Source organism: Lethenteron reissneri, chromosome 72, assembly GCF_015708825.2.
Source record: "Lethenteron reissneri isolate LAM-NWPU_2019-01 chromosome 72, ASM1570882v1, whole genome shotgun sequence".
Classification (NCBI taxonomy): Eukaryota; Metazoa; Chordata; class Hyperoartia; order Petromyzontiformes; family Petromyzontidae; genus Lethenteron; species Lethenteron reissneri.
Window position 1 is genome coordinate 1,025,784 of NC_083850.1, and position 26,222 is coordinate 1,052,005.

General features: G+C 43.8%; 1 protein-coding gene and 1 pseudogene across 1 annotated transcript; one reads left to right on the forward strand and one right to left on the reverse strand.

Moving 5' to 3' along the window:
- The window catches only part of LOC133361268 (zinc finger protein 84-like), a 539,839-nt pseudogene that overhangs the window by 400,109 nt on the left and 113,508 nt on the right, over positions 1–26,222 (forward strand).
- LOC133361314 (zinc finger and SCAN domain-containing protein 2-like) lies at positions 1,294–25,313 on the reverse strand. Its single transcript, XM_061580252.1, has 5 exons — positions 25,173–25,313; positions 22,028–22,216; positions 5,340–5,594; positions 1,651–1,995; positions 1,294–1,302 (listed from the first exon to the last, which is right to left on the reverse strand). Exons 1-5 carry the CDS (start codon positions 25,311–25,313, stop codon positions 1,294–1,296), a joined length of 939 nt encoding a protein of 312 aa, XP_061436236.1.

A 26,222-nucleotide genomic window follows, 5' to 3' on the forward strand; every position in this document is an offset into this window, starting at 1 on the left:
AGTTAATCACTCGCTGCTTGGCCCCGTCGACAGCAGCGAAGGCTGTCATATACCGCCCCATTTACGAGTTGGCTCTATAAGGTATTGTCTTCTTCTAACAGACACTAACGTGCGTGTGTTGTCTGTTTTTAGGATTTATCCATTGATGTTGTTCTTGCTTTTGCGGCGTTTTTTTGTTGAGTTCTGTCATTTGTTTAAGAATTAGTCACGTGAGCGTGGTGTTTTGCTTAGTGGGAAATTCGCTTTTTCACAATTTGTGATTGTTATAATAATAATTGTAACGATTCATAATCTCATTAGTTAAAAATGGGATTGTGCGTTTATTTATATAGGTATATTACGTCTTTTGTTATTCGATGACATCTAGCTGTGAAAATCGTGATTGTAATATAACCATGTTGTAATTGTAATAATTTGTATCCAATCCTTGCACGTACACTATACATACATATGAGCAGAGTGCGATTCTTATACGACCACACTGTGATTCTAATGCTTCTAATTATATTATAATACCTTACCTCCGTTTATATGGTTATAAATTAAATTGCTAGTTTATAATCGTTTAATGTTTAGTGTTATCGTTTATAGTATTATAGTTTACATGTTATAAAGTACAGTTTATCCACGACAAACTTCGGGATTAGGGACTGGTACGTTGATGAACGATTAACTACGGGGACCTTTCCCCTCAAGGAACACGTGTTAATCGGGTAGACAGCCAAGATGATGCCTGGTTAAGGGCACACTTGTGTGACGGAGATCCTCCACCTGAAATTATGTTAACATGTTTTTGCTAGGAACATTATAAAATAAAGAACGGACAAACATTTGTTAAAAATACGTTTTTATTCATCTGCAATCATTTTTACGTCAAAACTCGAAGGGAATATGTATAAAGTCCTATGTTCACACATTTCCAGTACAATGCAAACCATTTCCGTTCCAGGAATACCAAAACGTTAAAGTTTCATTGATTTCCCTATTTATTCACCACATTTGTTCACTGTGAGTCCATGTTGAAGTCAAGGCCATATATCCAACGAACGCGTCATCAATGTACATCCTGATATCGGATATCTAAAGTCGATTAAAACCAATCAAAAAAGCTATATACTTGACAAAAATCGTTTAAAATGTTGAGTAAAGATGTTCCTACAGACGCATTCCAACTTTAGCTCAACAGGAACACATAATGACAACAATTGAACCCACTCACAACCAGTGCTCATCACACCACTTCGGCAAGTAATCCCATAACATTACAAACCACCACTGTGCACGTCATTAAACTCACAAAAACTGTAAAACTAAAATTACACATAAAATTACTCGATACGGCTTAATAGGTATAACCACATGACAATATTTTTTCAGTCACCCCGAGCTCTCTGGTTGATCCTCGAGCCACTCCATTACATCCAACCATCTGTCGGGATCCAACTGCATGGGATCGAAGGTGGAAAATTATTCAGGACTCATTGCAGCACCTTGAACTTCAGCTTTTGATTTCAGTTTCCTATCATAGTGGACCTTTTGATGCGTGTTAAGATTTGACGACTGTGAAAATGCCTTCCCACACACAGGGCACAGGAATGGCTTATCGCCCGTGTGTGCTCTCTGATGAATCTGAAGATGTGATGACTGTGCAAATGCCTTCCCACACACAGAGCACAAGAATGGCTTCACGCCCGTGTGTGTTCTCTGGTGACTATGAAGATGTGATGACTGTGCAAATGTCTTCCCACACACAAGGCACAGGAATGGCTTCTCGCCCGTGTGTGTTCTCTGATGACTCTGAAGATGTGATGAGTTTGCAAATTTCTTCCCACACACAGGGCACAGGAATGGCTTCTCGCCCGTGTGTGTTCTCTGATGAATCTGAAGATGTGATGACCTTGCAAATGTCTTCCCACACACAGGGCACAGGAATGGCTTCTCGCCCGTGTGTGTTCTCTGGTGACTATGAAGATGTGATGGCCGTGAAAATGACTTCCCACACACAGAGCAATTGAATTGCTTCTTGCCTCCGTGTGCGTGGGGCTGTGGAGAGCTTATCTGCTCCATGTGAGCGTAGTAACAGCAGCGGTGTTATCAAGTCAGAAGTACGCTATCGGTCGCAAGGATGTTTAGCGTTGAGTTTGGGATTTTGTTAACTGCTAAAACAAGAACGACACTCGCGTCTAACCGAGACGCAAAAAAATCCCGTAAATTTGACGACGAAAACGTTTAAGAGTTTATCCGCGAAAATAGACACTTACTTGGAGATTCACGGTATATCGATGTCTGAAACCCGTCTGAAGATGTCGCCACGAACTCTCCCGACCCAAAGTCGCCTAAATGTCAACTCAGCAATTGTGCTCGCCAGGCTGCGTTGTCTCGCGGTTGAAGGGCGATCCGCAGAGCGACGAGTCGAGCGTCCAACCTCATCAAGTTCCCTCTCGAAATGGCATTGAGCTCTGCTTCTGAGCCGCCTTATAACTCCCCCCCTAGGATCCAATCCTTTGTCTTTAAGGATATTTGCATTCGATTGTTAATTTTGGAAGGTACAATCCGCATGTCTATTAACATACCGAAGAGTAATGTGTCCATTGTGCTTCATGCATGAATATGTACGTGCATCTCAGTGTGTAATTGTGCGCTTATTTTGAATAAATGGAAAAACGTTGTCCTCGATTTAAAGTGAATGCAGAGAAATTAGCATGTAACTTTAGAAAAGGAAGAGAGCGGCCTTCTCGACGAGGGAGTGAAACCCAATAGATAATATTCTTTTACAGCGTTACAATGCATAGGTTGTAGTTCATAGGTTATAATATAATGTTTCATTATGATAGAGCTTAACATGTGAGAGTCTACAATATCAGAGTTGATCAAATGCGACGATCAAGGGCGTCAATCGGGTGAGTTTGGTCAGAGGCTTTAATCAAATGCATCATGCAATCACGGAACACCACCTCCCTGCGTATATCACAGCAACAGAAGCAACTCCAGCAGCAACAACAGCAGCGACAACAACAGCAGCAACATCACATTCCAGGGCGACGCAGCTACTTCCGATTCAGTTGCCAAGCTGTTTGTAGTCGTTTCACATATTCCACCCTTGTTTCGCACGTCCATATTACATACATACATTTTACATGCATACATGTTACATACATACATATTACATTCATGCATATTACATACTCACGAGCATAGTGTGATTCTTAGAGGACCACGGTGTGAAGCTAAGAATTCGAATGAGATTCGAATATCACACTTCAATGTACGGTGTTCTAATCTGTAACACTAGTTTATGATGTAATTTTATAGCGTTATAATGTATCGCACATAGTTTATATTGTTAGAGTTCACAACATTATAGTTTACTATAACACTAGTTTGTAGTGTTATTTTAAAGCGTTGCAATGTATAGCTCATAGTTTAAAGGTTATATTGTTAGAGTTTATAATGTTAGAGTATGCAATGTGAGTTTATAATTTGAGAGTTTGTGGACGTGCTATGATCATGTATGAGCTGGGATGAGCGACTATTGTTTACCTTGTTTAATCATAACTGTGTGTATGTTAGTGCTATCGGGGCTTAGTGAATACTGCTCATGAATGAACTCATACTTGTTTCGGATAGAAATTTGAAATCGTGTTGGTAGAACAAGTCGCCTGCCTTTTCTAGACGAATTGTTATCTTCAAGTGCGTCCGTAAATATACTGCTAATATATACAGCATAGGGAAGGCTGCCTTGTTGTGGAGATGTAGTTTGGGTAAGGCGCTGTGACCGGGTGATGACACGGATTCTGAAACAATGGAGTTAATCACTCGCTGCTTGGCCCCGTCGACAGCAGCGAAGGCTGTCATATACCGCCCCATTTACGAGTTGGCTCTATAAGGTATTGTCTTCTTCTAACAGACACTAACGTGCGTGTGTTGTCTGTTTTTAGGATTTATCCATTGATGTTGTTCTTGCTTTTGCGGCGTTTTTTTGTTGAGTTCTGTCATTTGTTTAAGAATTAGTCACGTGAGCGTGGTGTTTTGCTTAGTGGGAAATTCGCTTTTTCACAATTTGTGATTGTTATAATAATAATTGTAACGATTCATAATCTCATTAGTTAAAAATGGGTTTGTGCGTTTATTTATATAGGTATATTACGTCTTTTGTTATTCGATGACATCTAGCTGTGAAAATCGTGATTGTAATATAACCATGTTGTAATTGTAATAATTTGTATCCAATCCTTGCACGTACACTATACATACATATGAGCAGAGTGCGATTCTTATACGACCACACTGTGATTCTAATGCTTCTAATTATATTATAATACTTTACCTCCGTTTATATGGTTATAAATTAAATTGCTAGTTTATAATCGTTTAATGTTTAGTGTTATCGTTTATAGTATTACAGTTTACATGTTATAGAGTACAGTTTATCCACGACAAACTTCGGGATTAGGGACTGGTACGTTGATGAACGATTAACTACGGGGACCTTTCCCCTCAAGGAACACGTGTTAATCGGGTAGACAGCCAAGATGATGCCTGGTTAAGGGCACACTTGTGTGACGGAGATCCTCCACCTGAAATTATGTTAACATGTTTTTGCTAGGAACATTATAAAATAAAGAACGGACAAACATTTGTTAAAAATACGTTTTTATTCATCTGCAATCATTTTTACGTCAAAACTCGAAGGGAATATGTATAAAGTCCTATGTTCACACATTTCCAGTACAATGCAAACCATTTCCGTTCCAGGAATACCAAAACGTTAAAGTTTCATTGATTTCCCTATTAATTCACCACATTTGTTCACTGTGAGTCCATGTTGAAGTCAAGGCCATATATCCAACGAACGCGTCATCAATGTACATCCTGATATCGGATATCTAAAGTCGATTAAAACCAATCAAAAAAGCTATATACTTGACAAAAATCGTTTAAAATGTTGAGTAAAGATGTTCCTACAGACGCATTCCAACTTTAGCTCAACAGGAACACATAATGACAACAATTGAACCCACTCACAACCAGTGCTCATCACACCACTTCGGCAAGTAATCCCATAACATTACAAACCACCACTGTGCACGTCATTAAACTCACAAAAACTGTAAAACTAAAATTACACATAAAATTACTCGATACGGCTTAATAGGTATAACCACATGACAATATTTTTTCAGTCACCCCGAGCTCTCTGGTTGACTCTCGAGCCACTCCATTACATCCAGCCATCTCTCGGGATCCAACTGCATGGGATCGAAGGTGGAAACTTCTTCAGGACTCATTGCAGAACCTTGAATTTCAGCTTTTGATTTCAGTTTCCTATCATTGTGGACCTTCTGATGCCTGTTCATGTTTGATGACCGTGCAAATGCCTCCCCACACACAGGGCACAGGAATGGCTTCTCGCCCGTGTGTGTTCTCTGGTGACGCTGAAGATGTGATGAGTGTGCAAATGTCTTCCCACACACAGGGCACAGGAATGGCTTCTCGCCGGTGTGTATTCTCTGGTGACTCTGAAGATGTGATGAGTGTGCAAATGTCTTCCCACACACAGGGCACAGGAATGGCCTCTCGCCCGTGTGTGTTCTCTGGTGACTTTGAAGAGTTGATGGCCTTGAAAATGCCTTCCCACACACAGAGCAATTGAATTGCTTCTTGCCTCCGTGTGCGTGGGGCTGTGGAGAGCGTCTCTGCTCCATGTGAGCGTAGTAACAGCAGCGGTGTTATCGAGTCAAAAGTACGCTATCGGCCGCAAGGATGTTTAGCGTTGAGTTTTGGATTTTGCTAACTGCTAAAACAAGAACGACACTCGCGTCTAACCGAGGCACAAAAAAATCCCACTAATTTGACGACGAACACGTTTAAGAGTTTATCCGCTAAAATAGACACTTACTTGGAGATTCACGGTATTTCGATGTCTGGAACCCGTCTGAAGATGTCGCCACGAACTCTCCCGACACAAAGTCGCCTAAATGTCGACACAGCAATTGTGCTCGCCAGGCTGCGTTGTCTCGCGGTTGAAGGGCGATCAGCAGAGCGACGAGTCGAGCGTCCAACCTCATCAAGTTTCCTCTCGAAATGGCATTGAGCTCTGCTTCTGAGCCGCCTTATAACTCCCCCCCCTAGGATCCAATCCTTTGTCTTTCAGGATATTTGCATTCGATTGTTAATTTTGGAAGGCACAATCCGCATGTCTATTAACATACCGAAGAGTAATGTGCCCATTGTGCTTCATGCATGAATATGTAAGTGCATCTCAGTGTGTAATTGTGCGCTTATTTTGAATTAATGGAAAAAAATTGTCCTCGATTTAAAGTGAATGCAGAGAAATTAGCATGTAACTTTAGAAAAGGAAGAGAACGGCCTTCTCGACGAGGGAGTGAAACCCAATGGGTAATATTCTTTTACAGCGTTACAATGGATAGGTTGTAGTTCATAGGTTATAATATTATGTTTCACTATGGTAGAGCTTAACATGTGAGAGTATAAAATATCAGAGTTGATCAAATGCGACGATCAAGGGCGTCAATCGGGTGAGTTTGATCAGAGGCTTTAATCAAAGGCGTCATCCCATCACGGAACACCACCTCCCTGCGTATATCACAGCAACAGAAGCAACTACAGCAGCAACAACAGCAGCGACAACAACAGCAGCAACATCACATTTCGAGGGCGACGCAGCTACTTCCGATTCTGCTGCCCAGCTGTTTGTAGTCAGGACCTGCTCTCGCAGGACCCCACACGTCTTTGGAAATGTTTGCGATGATCATGGCTGAGCTGAGAATTAAGTCACTCAAGATTAATTATAGATTTGAAGCTTTCGTGACTGCAAGGATTCATATTCTTAGGTTTTTTCGTCGTGATTGTTTTTTATTTTACTTTTATTAATTTTAAATTTTTACCCACGTGACTTTACCGAAAAAACCTAAGAATACACTCAAGATTACTTTGTTTAACCATAACTTTAGGTAGGTTAGTGTCATCGGGCCTCTGTGAATACTACTCATGAATGAAATCACACTCCTGTATGACCGACATTGTACTAATTTTGGTTGATCGAGTAGAACAAGGCACGTGCCATGGTCCAGACGAATTCTTATTAACAACAGTGTCATTAAATATGATGCTAAAATAAATGTTGACACTGGAATAAACGTGCACCTCTTAACCCCTCCCTCGCATTTACGACTAACAATTTGCATTTGCACATAACACACATTCAAGTACAGTAATTTGCTAATACGACCAAATTGTCATTCTAAAATTTGAATGCGATTCTTACCCTCGACCCCCCACAGTTCACATATCCGACCGTCGGTTCGATTGAACGGACAATTAACCATGTGTAGAGTTCCATTATAATACTTCTAATGAAATTAAAATACCGTACCTCCGTTTATGGTGGTATAAAACCAGTTGGTAGGTTTTTTTTGTCGTTTAATGTTTAGTGTTATTGTTTATAGTGTTATCAGTTTACATGTTTTAAGTACAGGTGATTCCCGGTGTACTTCGGTATTCTGGACCTGAACGTTGCGAAACGAATCATAACGAGGACATTTCCCCACCAGAGCGCAATCCGCTAATGAAACGAACTCGGGGCGGCGGGAACACGTGCTTCCATGGGCAGTGGGGGACAGGGCATGGTTGTATTGCCTACAGGTGCCACCGGGTATGTCCCCCAAGTTGCTCTGCCCATGGCGGTAGAGGTCATAGAGGTGGGTGATGTAAAGACAGTGCATCAACTAAGGGACAAGTGGTGACAACAAGATAGAGAGAGAGTTCGATAAGGGAAGGCGAGACCAAGTGTGGGCGGAGGTTTACACAACACGGTCCTTAAATATATTGCTAAAATAACGTCTACACCCGATTCAACATGCAGCTCCACCTCGGCCATGAGCAACCCACAGCACGCGCAGAGGGAGGAGACCACGAGGGAGACGGCCTCAACTTGAAGAGAAAGTTGACAAACTCACGGATGCCATCACCCAGCTGCTGCAACGCCTGTCGGATGAGACGCTGCGTCCCGCGGCACCAACCAGGCGAGTAAAGAAAGAGCAGAGCCCGAATCGGAGGCCCCTACCCGAACATCAGCAGCAGTCGATAGCGTGATTCTAATAGGACCACGTTGTTATTATCATAATTTTAATGCGATTCTAAAATGCGCACCTCCTAGGTTGCATTTACGACTCCCGATGTGCATCTACATATAACATACATTCTAGCTCAGTGTAATTCTAATACCACCATAGTGTTATTCTAATCATTTTAATCCGACCCTAATCCTGCATCCCTCCAGTTCGCATATCCGACCCCCAGGTTCGCATGTCCAACGGACATACAGTACATATTACATACATACGAGCACAGTTCGCTTGCACGTACCCTATTATACATACATATGCGCAGAGTGTGATTCGAATACGATCACATTGTGATTATAATACTTCTAATGATATTCTAATATTGATTTGAAGCTTACGTGACTGCAGGAATTAATACTCGTTGGTTCTTTCGATAAAGTCACGTAAGTAGAAATAAAACAAAGTAAATCACGTTTCGGACTAAACACAAGCGCCCGTTTTCAGGTGAGAATCGCGATATCCGCGATGTCTGCTGCGAGCAGCACGATGTCTGCTGCAGACATCGTTTCGGGCGCTTGTGTTGCGTCCGAAACGTCGTTATTTATTTTGTTTTATTTATACCTACGTGACTTTACCGAAAGAACCAAAGAGTATAGATATTCTAATACTGTCCCTCCGTTTACGGTCTTATAAATTATATAAAAAACTAGTTTATATTCGTTTAATGTTTAATGTTATCTTTAAAGCGTTACAGTTTACATGTTTTAGAGTACAAGTGATCTCCAGTATACTTCGGAATTAGGGAAAGGAACGTTGCTAAACTATTTATAACGGGGACCTCTCCCCTCTAGGAACACAAGTTGATGGTGGAGACAGCCAAGACGTTGCCGGTTAAGGTCAGACTTGTGTTGCTGCAGTTGCTGCTGCTGCAGTTGCTGCTGCTGCTGCAGTTGATGCTGCTGCAGTTGCTGCTGCAGTTGCTGCTGCTGCAGTTTCTGCTGCTGCTGCAGTTTCTGCTGCTGCTGCAGTTGCTGCTGCTGTTGCTGTTGTTGCTGCTTAATATGCTTCAGTTCCAGTGGTGTTCCGTTTGGAATAACAAACTTTGATCAAATATTTTTTATCAAACAAGTCATTACAATTGTAACGATTCATAATTTCACCGGCTAATATTGGGTTTGTGCGATTATTTAATATATTCATACTGAATATTGTTATTTGATTCCATTGAGATGGAACATTCATCCCGCAGTGGATAGCTTGATCCTAATACCACCAAAGTGTTATTCAAGTAATTTTAATCTCATCCTGATCCTGCACCTTCCGTTTCACATATCACACCCTTGGTTCGCACGTCCATATTACATACATGTTACATACATGCATGTACCATGTTACATATATACATGTTACATGCATACATATTACATGCACATATACTTACTACAAACAGATATGTTCCATACATACATGTTACATACTTACGACCGTAGTGTGATTCGAAGAGGACCACGGAGTGATTCGAATTATTCGAAAGCGATTCGAAACTCACACTTCAAGGTAGGTTGTTCTAATCTATAACACTAGTTAATAATGTTATTGTATAGCGTTATAATGTATAGCTCATAGGTTATATTGTTAGAGTTCACAAATTTAGAGTTTACTAACAATACTAGTTTACAGTAATTTTTAGATTACTCTATATGTGAATGTTTTTAAGTTACCATTGTTGAATTTCATAATGTTAAAGTTCACAGTGTGAGAATTTACAATGTCAGAGTTTACAATGTGAGAGTATATCCAAGACGTCGATCGATGGCGTTGGTCTGGTAGGTTCGATCATAGTTTTTGATCAAAGACGTTATCCCATAACGGGACACCAACATGCTGCCGATATAGCAGTAACAGAAGCAACTACAGCAGCTACGAAACCATTCGATGGCAAAGCAGCGACTTCTTCAATCTGAGAGTTTGTGGCCATGCCCTGTTCTCGTGGGACCCGACACGGATTTGGAAATAATTGCTATGATCATGTCTGAGCTGAGATGAGCGACTAATGTTTACTTTGTTTAATCATAACTGTGCGTAGGTTAGTGCCATCGGTGCTTAGTGAATACTACTCATGAATGAACTCATTCTTCTTTCGGATAGAAATTTGAAATCGTTTTGGTAGAACAATTCGCTTTCCTTTTCGAGACGAATTGTTATCTTCAAGTGCGCCCGTAAATATACTGCTAAAATACACAGCATAGGGAAGGCAGCCTTGTTCGGGAGATGTAGTTTGGCTAAGTCGCTGTGGCCGGGTGATGACACGGATTCTGAAACAATGGAGTTAAACACTCGCTGCTTGGCCCCGTCGACAGCAGCGAAGGCTGTCATATACCGCCCCATTGACGAGTTGGCTGTATGATGTGTATAGTTGAAGGTGCTAGGTGTTGTCTTCTTCTAACAGCCACTAACGTGCGTGTGTTGTCTGTTTTAGGATTTGCCCATTGATGTAGTTATTTTTATTGCGGCGTTTTTTTGTTGAGTTCTGTCACTTGAGTGTTGCAGTTTGTTTAAGAATTCGTCACGTGAGCGTGGTGTTTTGCTTGTGGGAATTTCGCTTTGTTACAATTTGTGATTGTTATAAAATTGTAAAGATTCATAATCTCATGAGTTAAAAATGGGTTTGTGCGTGATTCTTATACGATCACACTGTAATTCTAATGCTTCTAATGATATTATAATACCTTACCTCCGTTTAAATGGTTATAAATTAAAACACTAGTTTATAATCGTTTAATGTTCAGTGTTATCGTTTATAGTATTACAGTTTGCATGTTATAAGAGTTTATCCCCGACATACTTCGGAATTAGGGACTGGTACGTCGATGAAAGATTAACTACGGGGACCTTTCTCCTCAAGGAACACGTGTTAATCGGGTAGACAGCCAATATGCTGCCGGTTAAGAGCACACTTGTGTGACGGAGATCCTCCACCTGAAATTCTCTGAACATTTTTTTGCTAGGAACATTACAAAATAAAGAACTGACAAACATTTGTTAAAAATACGTTTTTATTCATCTTCAATAATTTTACGTCAAAACTCGAAGGGAATATTTAGTATGTCCTATGTTCACACATTTCCAGTACAATGCAAACCATTTCTGTTCCAGGAATTCTAAAGCGTTAAAGTTTCATTCCCCATGATTTCCTTATTAATTTACCACATTTGTTCACTGTGAGTCCATGTTGAAGTCAAGGTCATATATCCAACAATCGCGTTATCAATGTACATCCTGATATCGGCTATCTAAAGTCGATTAATACCAATCAAAAAAAGCTATATACTTGACAAAAATCGTTTAAAATGTTGAGTAAAGATGTACCTACAGACGCATTCCAACTTTAGCTCAAAAGGAACATATAGCGACTACAATTAAACAGTCTCACAACCAGTGCTCATCACACCACTTCGGCAAGTAATCCGATAACATTACAAACCACCACTGGGCACGTCATTAAACTCTCACAAACTGTAAAACTAAAATAGTCAAAATTATACATAAAAGTACTCGATACGGCTTAATAGGTATAACCACATGACATAATATTTTTTTCAGTCACCCCGAGCTCTCTCGGGATCCAACTGCATGGGATCGAAGGTGGAAACTTCTTCAGGACTCATTGCAGCACCTTGAATTTCAGCTTTTGATTTCAGTTTCCTATCATTGTGGACCTTCTGATGCCTGTTCATTGTTGATGACTGTGCAAATGTCTTCCCACACACAGAGCAAAGGAATGGCTTCTCGCCCGTGTGTGTTCTCTGATGACTCTGAAGATTTGATGAGTTTCCAAATGTCTTCCCACACACAGAGCACGGGAATGGCTTCTCACCAGTGTGTGTTCTCTGGTGACTCTGAAGATGTGACGAGTGTGCAAATGTCTTCCCACACACAGGGCACAGGAATGGCTTCTCGCCCGTGTGCGTTCTCTGATAAGTTTGAAGAGTTGTCGATTGTGCCGTAAACGGAGGGACAGTATTAGAATATCTATACTCTTTGGTTCTTTCGGTAAAGTCACGTAGGTATAAATAAAACAAAAAAAAAAGCTTCTGCTGTTGCTGCTGTTGCTGTTGTTGCTGCTGCTGTCGTCGCTGCTGCTGTCGTCGCTGCTGCTGTTGTTACTGCTGTTGCTGTTGCTGCTGCTTCTGTTGTTGCTGTTTTTGCTGTTGCTGCTGCTGCTGTTGTTGCTGCTGCTGTTGTTGCTGCTTAATATGCTTCAGTTCCAGTGGTGTTCCTTGATGGGATAGCAAACTTTGATAAAATACTTTTATCAAACGAGTCATTACAATTGTAACGATTTATAATTTCAGGGGCTTATGTTGGGGTTGTGCGATTATTTTATATATTCATACTGAATATTGCTATTTGATGCCATTGAGATGGAACATTCATCCAGCAGTGGATAGCTTGATCCTAATACCACCAAAGTGTGATCCTGCACCTTCCGTTTCACAAATCCCACCCTTGGATCGCACGTCCATATTACATACATACATGTTACATACATACATGTTACATGCATGCATGTTACATGTTACATGCACATATGCTTACTACAAACAGACATGTTACATACATACATGTTACTTACTTACGACCGTAGTGTGATTCGAATAGGACCACGGAGTGATTCGAATAATTCGAATAGCTCTTTCATAGTGAAACATAATATAACCTATGAACTACAAACTATCCATTGTAACGCTGTAAAAGAATATTACCTATTGGGTTTCACTCCCTCGTCGAGAAGGCCGCTCTCTTCCTTTTATAAAGTTACATGCTAATTTCTCTGCATTCACTTTAAATCGAGGACAAAGTTTTTCCATTTATTCAAAATAAGCGCACAATTACACACCGAGATGCACTTACATATTCATGCATGAAGCACAATTGGCACATTACCCTTCGGTATGTTAAAAGACATGCGGATTGTGCCTTCAAAAATTAACAATCGAATGCAAATATCCTGAAAGACAAAGAATTGGATCCTAGGGGGGGAGTTATAAGGCGGCTCAGAAGCAGAGCTCAATGCCATTTCGAGAGGGAACTTGATGAGGTTGGACGCTCGACTCGTCGCTCTGCTGATCGCCCTTCAACCGCGAGACAACGCAGCCTGGTCAGCACAATTGCTGTGTCGACAGTTAGGCGACTTTGCGTCGGGAGAGTTCGTGGCGACATCTTCAGACGGGTTCCAGACATCGATCTACCGTGAATCTCCAAGTAAGTGTCTATTTTCGCGGATAAACTCTTAAACGTGTTCGTCGTCAAATTAGCGGGATATTTTGGCGTCTCGGTTAGACGCGAGTGTCGTTCTTGTTTTAGCAGTTAACAAAATCCAAAACTCAACGCTAAACATCCTTGCGACCGATAGCGTACTTTTGACTCGATAACACCGCTGCTGTTACTACGCTCACATGGAGCAGAGACGCTCTCCACAGCCCCACGCACACGGAGGCAAGAAGCCATTCAATTGCTCTGTGTGTGAGAAGTCCTTTTCACGGCCATCACATCTTAAGAGACACCAGAGAACACACACGGGCGAGAAGCCGTTCCTGTATTCTGTGTGTGGGAAGACATTTGCACAGTCATCACATCTTCAGAGTCATCATAGAACACACACGGACGAGAAGCCATTCCTGTGCTCTGTGTGTGGGGAGGCCTTTACACGGGCATCAACTCTTCAAACTCATCAGAGAACACACACAGGCGAGAAGCCGTTCCTGTGTTCTGTGTGTGGGAAGGCATTTTCACTTCCAGCAAACTGCCAACGCCATCAGAAAACACATACGGGCGAGAAGCCATTCCTGTGCCCTGTGTGTGGGAAGGCATTTGCACACTCATCACCTCTTCAAGATCATAAGAGAACACACACGGGCGAGAAGCCATTCCTGTGCTCTGTGTGTGGGAAGAAATTTGCACACTCATCAACCAGGAATAGGCATCAGAAGGTCCACAATGAAAGGAAACTGAAATCAAAAGCTGAAATTCAAGGTGCTGCAATGAGTCCTGAAGAAGTTTCCACCTTCGATCCCATGCAGTTGGATCCCGAGAGATGGCTGGATGTAATGGAGTGGCTCGAGAGTCAACCAGAGAGCTCGGGGTGACTGAAAAAATATTACGTTATGTGGTTATACCTATTAAGCCGTTTCGAGTACTTTTGTGTGTAATTTTGACCATTTTAGTTTTACAGTTTTTGTGAGAGTTTAATTACGTGCACAGTGGTGGTTTGTAATGTTATCGGATTACTTGCCGAAGTGGTGTGATGAGCACTGGCTGTGAGAGGGTTCAATTGTAGTCGTTAAGTGTCCCTGTTGAGCTAAAGTTGAAATGCCTCTGTAGGTACATCTTTACTCAACATTTTAAATGTTTTTTTTTCAAGTATATAGCTTTTTTTGATTGGTATTAATCGACTTTAGATAGCCGATTCCAGGATGTACATTCACGCGTTCGTTGGATATATGGCCTTGACTTCAACATAGACGCACAGTGAACAAATGTGGTGAACTAATAAGGAAATCATGGGGAATGAAACTTTAACGCTTTGGTATTCCTGGAACGGAAATGGTTTGCATTCTACTGGAAATGTGTGAACATAGGACGTAATAAATATTGCCTTCGAGTTTTGACGTAAAATTGTTGCAGATGAATAAAAACGTATTTTAACAAATGTTTGTCAGTTCTTTATTGTATAATGTTCCTAGCAAAAACATGTTCAGAGAATTTCAGGTGGAGGATCTCCATCACACAAGTGTGCCCTTAACCCGCAGCATCTTAGCTGTCTACACGATTAACACGTGTTCATTGAGGGGAAAGGTCCCCGTAGTTAATCGTTCATCAACGTACCAGTCTCTAATTCCGAAGTATGTCGGGGAAAAACTGTACTCTATGACATGTAAACTGTAATACTATGAACGATAACACTGAACATTAAACGATTATAAACTAGTGTTTTAATTTATAACCATTTAAACGGAGGTAAGGTATTATACTATCATTAGAAGCATTAGAATCACAGTGTGGTCGTATAAGAATCACGCACAAACCCATTATAAACTCATGAGATTATGAATCTTTACAATTATTATAACAATCACAAATTGTGACAAAGCGAAATTCCCACAAGTAAAACACCACGCTCACGTGACGAATTCTTAAACAAACTGCTACACTCAAGTGACAGAACTTAACAAAAAAACGCCGCAATAAAAAAAAAACATCAATGGACAAATCGTAAAAACAGACAACACACGCACGTTAGTAGCTGTTAGAAGAAGACAACACCTAGCACCTTCAACTATACACATCATACAGCCAACTCGTAAATGGGGCGGTATATGACAGCCTTCGCTGCTGTCGACGGGGCCAAGCAGCGAGTGTTTAACTCCATTGTTTCAGAATCCGTGTCATCACACGGCCACAGCGCCTTAGCCAAACTACATCTCCCCAACAAGGCAGCCTTCCCTATGCTGTGTATTTTAGCAGTTTATTTACGGACGCACTTGAAGATAACAATTCGTCTAGAAAAGGCAGGCGACTTGTTCTACCAACATGATTTCAATTTATATCCGAAAGAAGTATGAGTTCATTTATGAGTAGTATTCACTAAGCACCGATGGCACTAACCTACACACAGCTATGATTAAACAAAGTAAACATTAGTCGCTCATCCCAGCTCAGACATGATCATAGCAATTATTTCCAAGTTCGTGTCGGGTCCCACGAGAATAGGGCACGTTCACAAACTTTCAAATTGTAAACTCACAGAGCATACTCTAACATTATAAACTCTAACAATATAACCTTTAAACTATGAGCTATACATTGTAACGCTTTAAAATAACACTACAAACTAGTGTTATAGTAAACTATAATGTTTTGAACTATAACAATATAAGCTATGAGCTATACACTATAACGCTATAAAATAACAATAAACTAGTGTTACAGATTAGAACACCGAACATTGAAGTGTGATATTCGAATTCTTAGCTTCACACCGTGGTCCTATAAGAATCACACTATGCTCGTGAGTATGTAACATGTCTGTATGTAATATGCATGAATGTAATATGTCTGTATGTAACATGTATGCATGTGAAGTACCGATGAAGACGCTTGACGCCGAGGTTGAGGCACACGTATATTTATTTCACAATACGACAGTGGGCATATACACACTCGAGGGGGTATCGGCCCCCTCACCCGTATAACTCGGGATACACCCCTAGCTAACTCTGTCCTTGCCCCGAATCCTCCACTAATGGGCTAGGGGAGGCTAACTGGCCCGACACTGGTAAGTCGGGCCCGGTACCCGGAGTTCCAGACCAGCTCTTACAAGAGCACCGGCTCTGGCTTTCGGGACCACGCCGCTGGCTCAGTCCTGTCCGGCCCTGAAAAGGACATCGAACTAGGGGAGTCCAGGGCTCTATCTAAGACGTCTTCAGTCTTCTTCCCTTAGCTTAACATAACTGCCTCGAGCCCTTTGAACATCCCCTTTTATACCCAACCCCTCCCTGAGGGGTGGGGCCCCGGGGGATCATAACGTTCGAACCAGCCCCCCCCAGGGTGTCTGGCTCGGACGTCGTAGAGGGCACCTCCTCGTGCACTTACGTAGCCCCGCCCACTGTGTTTGTTTTCCATAGGCTGCCATGCATAACTGGCCCTCTCTTTAACACCCCTACATCACCCCCCCCCCCCCCCCCCCGCATAGCTTGCAGCCGTCCCGGCTGCCAACATACAAAAATGACAATAAAAGTGCATTTACACCTTGACCGCGCGTGTGCCTCACTATTTTTCAACAATAACAAGAACAGCAACAAGAACACAACAAAATGCAACAGCAAGAAGAGAAAACAACCCGACGCACCCCCCCTTGAATAAATACGAATTCCGTAAAAAAAAACAACCTATATACAATTTGCAGGGAACCCACCATACACACAACACCAGGTGAACCCAACGTATGTACATTTCAATGGGCAGGGAACACACCACCCACACAACACACAATGAACACAACCTATGTACACATCTTCCGGCCTCATAACAGTCTGCGCATTTTTGCGCGCGTCCTTGCAGCGGGCCCCTCACACGGGGTAACCCCGGGTGGCGGACCGTCAGGTGGCAATTGTCCGTCCCGGAGTGAGTCCTCATCCGATGCCGCGCGACCGTCGGTATCCCCAAGAGGGGTGGTCGGGCGTGAGCCCGTCAGTCCTGATGCACCTGGAGGTGGCACGGCCGGCAAGGCATTAGGTGAGAACGACGGAGACGGACCCAATGAGTCGGTCGACCCCCCACACGTTTGGCCACGCATGTGTGAAGTGGGTTTGTGTACCGCAACGAAGGGTTTTAACCTAGAGGGGTGCACAAACCATCGCCGCTTCCCCCATTTAATGCGCACGCACTGTGGTCGCAAAACTTCGACCACCTCCACAGGGCCCCGCCACGGCCGCACCAGCTTAGAGGAGGTAGCCAGTGGCACTTGGGGACAGTGCAGCCATGCCTTGTCCCCCGGCTTCCACTGTATCATGTGCGCCCGACCCAGCCTGAGGCGCTCATTCGCCTTTTGACGGAGGTCCGAGTTTAGCATTGCAGCATCCCGCGCCTCTGTTAATTTGGCCAGATTAAATTTGACGTGGTCAGCCAATTTAGTTTTCCCTTGCGGCTCGGGGATCTGCAGCTGGGCGCGAACAGGCGGGTCGGGTTCGCGACCGTACATGAGGTAAAAGGGGGAAAATCCCGTAGCTGCATGGGGTGCCATCCGGTATGCCGCCAAGACCCCTTGAATATGCAGGTCCCAGTCAGTCTGTGAGTCCGAGACCTGCTGTGACATCATTGACGTAATGGTGCGATGCAGGCGCTCGACCATCCCGTCAGTTTGCGGGTGATACGGGGAGGTACGAATTTTCTTCGTGCCTAGGAGGTCACAGACTTGTTTGAGTAATTTACCGGAAAAATTTCTGCCCTGGTCGGTCAGCAGCCGCTCCGGAGCACCTTTGTCCAGGACGTATCCCTGAACAAAGGCCTCCACGATGGCTGCTGCCGACTGGTTGGCCAGGGGCCAGGCCATAGGCCAGCGTGTAAAATACTCGACACCAGTCAACAAATACCTATTGCCCCTGGGGGTGGCGGGAAATGGGCCCAAAATGTCCAGCGCAACAAGCTCATTTATTCTGGACACTTTGATCAATTGCAAGGGCGGGTTAGACTCCCGCGCCGGCGGTTTCCGTTGCGCACACCGAGGGCATGATCCCAATAGATCCCCAACATCCCTCGTCATGCCAGGCCAAAAAAAATCAAGTTGTAGCAGTGCAAGAGTCTTTTGGGTCCCCAGGTGTAATAGGCGCTCATGCGCGGCCCACACCACCTTGCCTCGCAACCCAGAAGGGACCACCAGCCGATGTCGCTGGGATTTGCCGTCCCAATGCATCAGCAGACCTTGCACCATTTCCCATGCATCCGAATCACCCTTCACACGCCCAGCACCCCCGACGCGACGACGCCACCCGAGGAGGGAGGTGCACGTATATTTATTTCACAATACGACAGTGGGCATATACACACTCGAGGGGGTATCGGCCCCCTCACCCGTATAACTCGGGATACACCCCTAGCTAACTCTGTCCTAGCCCCGAATCCTCCACTAATGGGCTAGGGGAGGCTAACTGGCCCGACACTGGTAAGTCGGGCCCGGTACCCGGAGTTCCAGACCAGCTCTTACAAGAGCACCGGCTCTGGCTTTCGGGACCACGCCGCTGGCTCAGTCCTGTCCGGCCCTGAAAAGGACATCGAACTAGGGGAGTCCAGGGCTCTATCTAAGACGTCTTCAGTCTTCTTCCCTTAGCTTAACATAACTGCCTCGAGCCCTTTGAACATCCCCTTTTATACCCAACCCCTCCCTGAGGGGTGGGGCCCCGGGGGATCATAACGTTTGAACCAGCCCCCCCCAGGGTGTCTGGCTCGGACGTCGTAGAGGGCACCTCCTCGTGCACTTACGTAGCCCCGCCCACTGTGTTTGTTTTCCATAGGCTGCCATGCATAACGGGCCCTCTCTTTAACACCCCTACACATGTAACATGTATGTATGTAACATGTTACATACATGCATGTAACATGCATGCATGTAACATGTATGTAATATGGACGTGCGAACCAAGGGTGGGATATGTGAAACGGAAGGTGCAGGATCAGGATGGGATTAAAATTGTTTGAATAACACTTTTGTGGTATTAGGATCAAGCTGTCCACTGCTGGGTGAATGTTCTATCTCAATGGCATCAAATAGCAATATTCAGTATGTAAATATAGAATTATCTTACAAACCCAACATAAGCCCGTGCAATTATGATTCGTTACAATTGTAACGACTCGTTTGATAAGATTATTTGATCAAAGTTTGTTATCCTATCACGGAACACCACTGAAACTTAAGCAGCAACAGTACCAGCAACAACAGTACCAGCAACAACAGCAGCAACTGCAGCAGCAGCAGCAACTGCAGCAGCAGCAACTGCAGCAACTGCAACAGCAGCAACTGCAGCAGCAGCAACTGCAGCAGCAGCAACTGCAGCAACTGCAGCAGCAACAACAACATCACCTTCAGAAACGCTGCATCCCGCGGCACCATCCAGGCGAGGAAATGAAGAGCAGAGCCCGAATCGACGGCCGCCACCCGAACATCAGCAGCTGTTGATAGCGTGATTCTAATAGGACCACGTTGTTATGAAACTCATTTTGATGCTATTCTAAACCGAGCACCTCCCAGTTTGCATTTACGACTCCCAATGCGCATCTACATATAACATACACTCTAGCTCAGTGTAATTATAATACTACCATAGTGTTATTCTAATAATTTTCATCCGATTCCTAATCCTGCACGCCCCAGTTCGCATATCCGACCCCCCCGCTTCGCAAGTCCAAATGGCATGCATACACATTACATACATACGGGCAAAGTTCACATGCCCGTCCACTATTACTTCCTGTTAGTAGCTCAGCTTATTGGAGAGTATATTTAGTATATTGATAATATTGATGTAGGTTATAGTTTAGTTTTTTACGTGGTGGTATGGCTGCTGCAGCTCCTTATAATTAAAATTCCTTCCCTTTATTACTGCTAACCCCACTTCCTCCCTTTGTTCCTGCTAATCCTACATAATGCACGGGCATAATATGACTTTGAGATTCCCCCACCTCCTACGCATTCCACAAGTAGTGACTAATCCCATATCTGCATTTCCCATAAATATTCTAATTTCATCTGTTGATATGCAAATTCCCTTGTCAAGGCGCCCTTCCCCCTGCAGCTTAAATATACGCTGCCAAGCTTGGTGGTGTTCATTCAGACGCTGTCTTTCCGACAGCCCTGTTCTTCACCTGAGGACGGTTGCCTGCGTTGTGGCCGAAACGTCGTGATAATTTTTTTATTCTGTTTTATTTGTATTATTTTATTATTTCCCTTCTACGTTATTTTACCGAAAGAACCAAGAAGATAACCTACACACAGTTATGGTTAAACAAAGTAATATTTAGTCACTTAATTCTCAGTTCAGACATGATCATCGCAATCTTTGATCAAAGACTCTGATCAAACTTACCCTATTGACGCCTTTGATCGTCGCATTTGATCAACTCTGATAGTTGTAGGCTCTCACATGTTAAGCTCTAACATAGTGAAACATAATATTATAACCTATGAACGCTGTAAAATCCTTTTAACTGTTATAGTGGGATTATAATCGAATAAGAATAATTAGAATCGCACTGTGCTCAAATTAAAATCACACTGGTGTCTTATGTATGGTAAGTGAATATGCAAACCGGGTATAGGATATGCAGGATTAGAATCAAACTACAATTATTCGAATCCCACTATTCTAATGATATTATAATACCTTGCCTCCGTGAATATGGTTATACGTTTATAATCGTTAAATGTTTAGTGTTATCGTTTTTAGTATTACAGTTTACTTGTTATAGAGTACAGTTTATCCCCGACATACTTCGGGATTAGGGACAGGTACGTTGATGAACGATTAACTACGGGGACCTTTCCCCTCAAGGAACACGTGTTAATCGGGTAGACAGCCAAGATGCTGCCGGGTAAGGACACACTTGTGTGATGGAGATCCTCCACCTGAAATTCTCTGAACATGTTTTTGCTAGGAACATTATACAATAAAGAACTGACAAACATTTGTTAAAATACGTTTTTATTCATCTGCAATAATTTTACGTCAAAACTCGAAGGCAATATTTATTACGTTCCTATGTTCACACATTTCCAGTAGAATGCAAACCATTTCCGTTCCAGGAATACCAAAGCGTTAAAGTTTCATTCCCCATGATTTCCTTATTAGTTCACCACATTTGTTCACTGTGCGTCTTTGTTGAAGTCAAGGCCATATATCCAACGAACGCGTCATCAATGTACATCCTGAAATCGGCTATCTAAAGTCGATTAATACCAATCATAAAAACTTTATACTTGAAAACTGAAACGTTTAAAATGTTGAGTAAAGATGTACCTACAGACGCATTCCAACTTTAGCTCAACAGGAACACTTAACGACTACAATTGAACCCTCTCACAACCAGTGCTCATCACACCACTTCGGCAAGTAATCCGATAACATTACAAACCACCACTGTGCACGTCATTAAACTCTCAAAAACTGTAAAACTAAAATGGTCAAAATTACACACGAAAGTACTCGATACGGCTTAATAGGTATAACCACATGACGTAATTTTTTTCAGTCACTCCGAGCTCTCTGGTTGACTCGAGCCACTCCATTACATCCAGCCATCTCTCGGGATCCAACTGCATGGGATCGAAGGTGGAAACTTCTTCAGGACTCATTGCAGCACCTTGAATTTCAGCTGTTCATGGTTGATGACTGTGCAAATGTCTTCCCACATACAGAGCACGGGAATGGCTTCTCACCAGTGTGTGTTCTCTGGTGACTCTGAAGATGTGACGAGTGTGCAAATGTCTTCCCACACACAGGGCACAGGAATGGCTTCTCGCCCGTGTGTGTTCTCTGGTGTCTCTGAAGATGTGATGGCCGTGAAAATGCCTTCCCACACACAGAGCAATTGAATGGCTTCTTTCCTCCGCGTGCGTGGGGCTGTGGAGAGCGTCTCTGCTCCATGTGAGCGTAGCAACAGCAGCGGTGTTATTGAGTCAAAAGAACGCAATCGGCCTCGATTTAAAGTGTTTAGCGTTGAGTTTTAGATTTTGTGAACGGCTAAAACAAGAACGACGCTCGCGTCAAACCGAGACGCAAAAAAATCCCGCTAATTCAACGACGAAAACGAGTTTATCCGCGAAAATAGACACTTACTTGGAGATTCACGGTCTATCGATGTCTGGAACCCGTCTGAAGATGTCGCCACGAACTCTCCCGACGCAAAGTCGCCTAACTGTCGACACAGCAATTGTGCTCGCCAGGCTGCGTTGTCTCGCGGTTGAAGGGCGATCAGCAGAGCGACGAGTCGAGCGTCCAACCTCATCAAGTTCCCTCTCGAAATGGCATTGAGCTCTGCTTCTGAGCCGCCTTATAACTCCCCCCCTAGGATCCAATCCTTTGTCTTTCAGGATATTTGCATTCGATTGTTAATTTTGGAAGGTACAATCCGCATGTCTATTAACATACCGAAGGGTAATGTGCCCATTGTGCTTCATGCATGAATATGTAAGTGCATCTCAGTGTGTAATTGTGCGCTTATTTTGAATAAATTGAAAAACTTTGTCCTCGGTTTAAAGTGAATGCAGAGAAATTAGCATGTAACTTTAGAAAAGGAAGAGAGCGGCCGTCTCGACGAGGGAGTGAAACCCAATAGGTAATATTATTCCTAGCGTTGTTCCGCTGTGGCACAGGGTCCGCTTTTCGGCATTGTCTTCTCCATTTGTCTCGGTCCAGGGCATCTTCAGGGGATGCGTTGACCGTCTTTATGTCTTCTCCTTTATTCGATCCATCCATCGCTTCTTCGGACGTCCGCGTGGACGGCGGCCCTCTGGCTCAATACACATGGCAGTCTTGGCCACTGATGACTCTTCACTTCGCATCACATGGCCGTACCACCGAAGCCTTGCCTCAAGCATCTTGTCCGCAATGGGGGCCACACCAAGTCGATTCCGAACGTCTTCGTTCATGACACGATCCCATCGAGTGAGTCCGAGGCTCCATCTGAGCATCCTCATCTCCATGGTGTGGAGAGCTTGTTCGTGTACAGTTGTGGCTGGCCAGCACTCGGATCCATAGAGTGCCACCGGTCGGACGATGGTCTTGTAAATTTTTCCCTTCAGCCTATCCGGCATTTTCCTATCACAGAGGACTCCGGTGACTTGCCTCCACTTCATCCATGCCGCATTGACTCGTGACCTCACATCAGTCGTGATGCTACCATCTGAGCTGATGGTGGAACCCAGGTACTTGAAGTCCGTCACTTTCTTCAGATCTTCTCCGTCAATGCTGATGGTGCCATCGGTTTGGGGGCCACACTCCATATACTCCGTCTTTTGATGTTGAACCTCATCCCGTTTTCGTCCAAACGTTCCTTCCACAGGCGCGTTTGTCTTTCCACTTCTCCTCTCTCTTCATCTGAGAGGAGGACGTCATCCGCGTAGAGAATTGACCATGGCAGGGGCGTGTGCAGGTCGGCAGTGATCGTGTCCATGCACAGGATAAACAGGAGTGGTGACAGGGCCGATCCTTGGTGCACTCCAACGCTGATGGGAAATGGCGGCGATATGCCCACTGCACACCTGACTGCACTGGTGACGTTCTTGTATAGGAGTTGCACCCAATGCACGTAGGTTTCAGGGACTCCATGGGATCGAAGCGAGTGCCAGATGAGGTCGTGGGGGACCCTGTCAAATGCCTTTTCAAGGTCGAGGAACGACACGTGCACAGCTTTGTTCTTCTCTCTGTGCCTCTCCAGCAGGAGCCTCGCCGCGATAATGGCGTCCGTAGTGCCACATCCTTTGACGAAGCCGCATTGGTTGGGTGATAGGGTGACGATGTTTCTAATCCTCGTGTCCAAAACTCGCTCAAAGATCTTCATCGCATGACACAGGAGCCGGATTGGCCTGTAATTCCAGCATTCTGCCACGGCCCCTTTACCCTTCCAAATTGGATCCGTCGTGCTGGTCGACCAGGCTTCTGGGACCTCACCGGTGCTCGTGATGGTGCTGAAGAGTTGGGTAAGGAGGGCAGCACCCTGCCTGCCAAGGATCTTCCAGGCCTCAGCAGGTACATCGTCCGGGCCAGTCGCTTTCCCATTCTTCATTCTCTTGATAGCTTGTTCCACTTCGGTGATGGTGATAGGTGAAACCGGATCGAGGACGTGTTCAGCGCTAATAATAGGTGGGTGGAGAAATTCCTGGTTGCAGATTCCAGAGAAGTAGTTGCTCCAGCCTTGAAGGATGGCGGGCGGGTCTCTGAGAGTGCTGTGATTCTCATCCTTTATGCATTTGACCTGACCAATATCCTGAGTCGAACGATGGCGCGCCTCTGCCAGTCGATAGATCTTATTGGCACCTTCTGGGGTGTCCAGTTCGACATACAGTTGGTCGTATTGAGCTAATTTCACCGCTGCTACTACTCGCTTCGCTGCCGATTTGCAGTTTCTGTATTGTTGGTAATCCAGATCTGCGAGCGTTTTGCGCCACTTCTTGAAAGCTAGCTTCTTCTCTTTCACTGCTAGCTGAACTTCTTCGTTCCACCACCATATTTGCTTGTCAATGAAGTGTTTTGCCGGCTTAGTTAGCCCCAGTGCTTCCGTTGCTGCTGTGCACAGTTGGCCGGCGAGATCTTCCCAAATCGCATTCGCTGGTCGGTTGGTGTTCACGTCAATCTGATTGAGGGCGACTCTCAGCTGATCTTTGCATTCCTTCATCCGCCACCACTTAATTCGCTGCTGTTCCGTTGTTGGTGGGCGATGTCGCTGGCCAATGTCCATTTTCATGTCCATGATCAGGATGCGATGTTGTGGGGTGATGTTGTCCGATGGTATGACTTTAGTGTTTGTCACCGTTTTCAGCTTATCCCGCTTGACAAGCCAGAAATCAATTTGAGTTGATATCCCACCACTGGCGTACGTAATGAGATGGGACGGTCTCTTCTTGAAGAAGGTGTTGGCGAGGACAAGATCATGGGCTTCCGCAAAGTCCATGGCTCGGTTTTCCTCATCGTTCCGGGTACCATATCCTTGGCCACCATGGTTTCGAGGGTATCCATCCCGGGCGTTTCCAACGTGTCCATTTAGGTCTCCACCAATTACTAACTGCTCTTCTCCATTTATTTGATTGCATGTGTCCATCAATTGTTCCCAAAATTCCTCCTTGGTATCTGCTGGGCAGCCAGGCTGCGGCGCATACCACCAAAGTGTTATTCAAATAATTGTAATCCCATCCTGATTCTGCACCTTCATGTTTCACATATCCCACCATTGGTTCGCACGTCCATATTACATACATACATGTTACATGCATACATATTACATACAGACATATCTCATGCATACATATTACATACAGACATGTTACATACTGACGAGCAAATTGTGATTCCTAGAGGACCACGGTGTGAAGCTAAGAATTCGAATTCAAAAATCACACTTCAATGTACGGTGTTCTAATCTTTAACAACAGTTTATTGTTATTTTATAGCGTTATAATGTATAGCTCATAGCTTATATTGTTAGAGTTCACAACATAATAGTTTACTATAACACTAGTTTGTAGTGTTATTTTAAAGCGTTACAATGTATAGCTCATAGTTTAAAGGTTATATTGTTAGAGTTTATAATGTTAGAGTATGCTCTGTGAGTTTACAATTTGAAAGTTTGTGAACGTGCCCTATTCTCGTGGGACCCGACACGAACTTGGAAATAATTGCTATGATCATGTCTGAGCTGGGATGAGCGACTAATGTTTACTTTGTTTAATCATAGCTGTGTGTAGGTTAGTGCCATCGGTGCTTAGTGAATACTACTCATGAATGAACTCATACTTCTTTCGGATATAAATTGAAATCATGTTGGTAGAACAAGTCGCCTGCCTTTTCTAGACGAATTGTTATC

Coding starts and splice junctions, on each gene's coding strand:
- LOC133361314 (XM_061580252.1), bottom strand. CDS start 25,313: ATGGACTTTGCGGAAGCCCATGATCTTGTCCTCGCCAACACCTTCTTC. Junction 5,595..22,027: donor AGACATTTGCACAGTCATCA/ACCATGAACAGC, acceptor CAAAGTCACCAG/AGAACACACACGGGCGAGAG. Junction 1,996..5,339: donor ACATGAACAGGCATCAGAAG/GTCCACAATGAT, acceptor TCTGTGTGTGGG/AAGTCATTTTCACGGCCATC.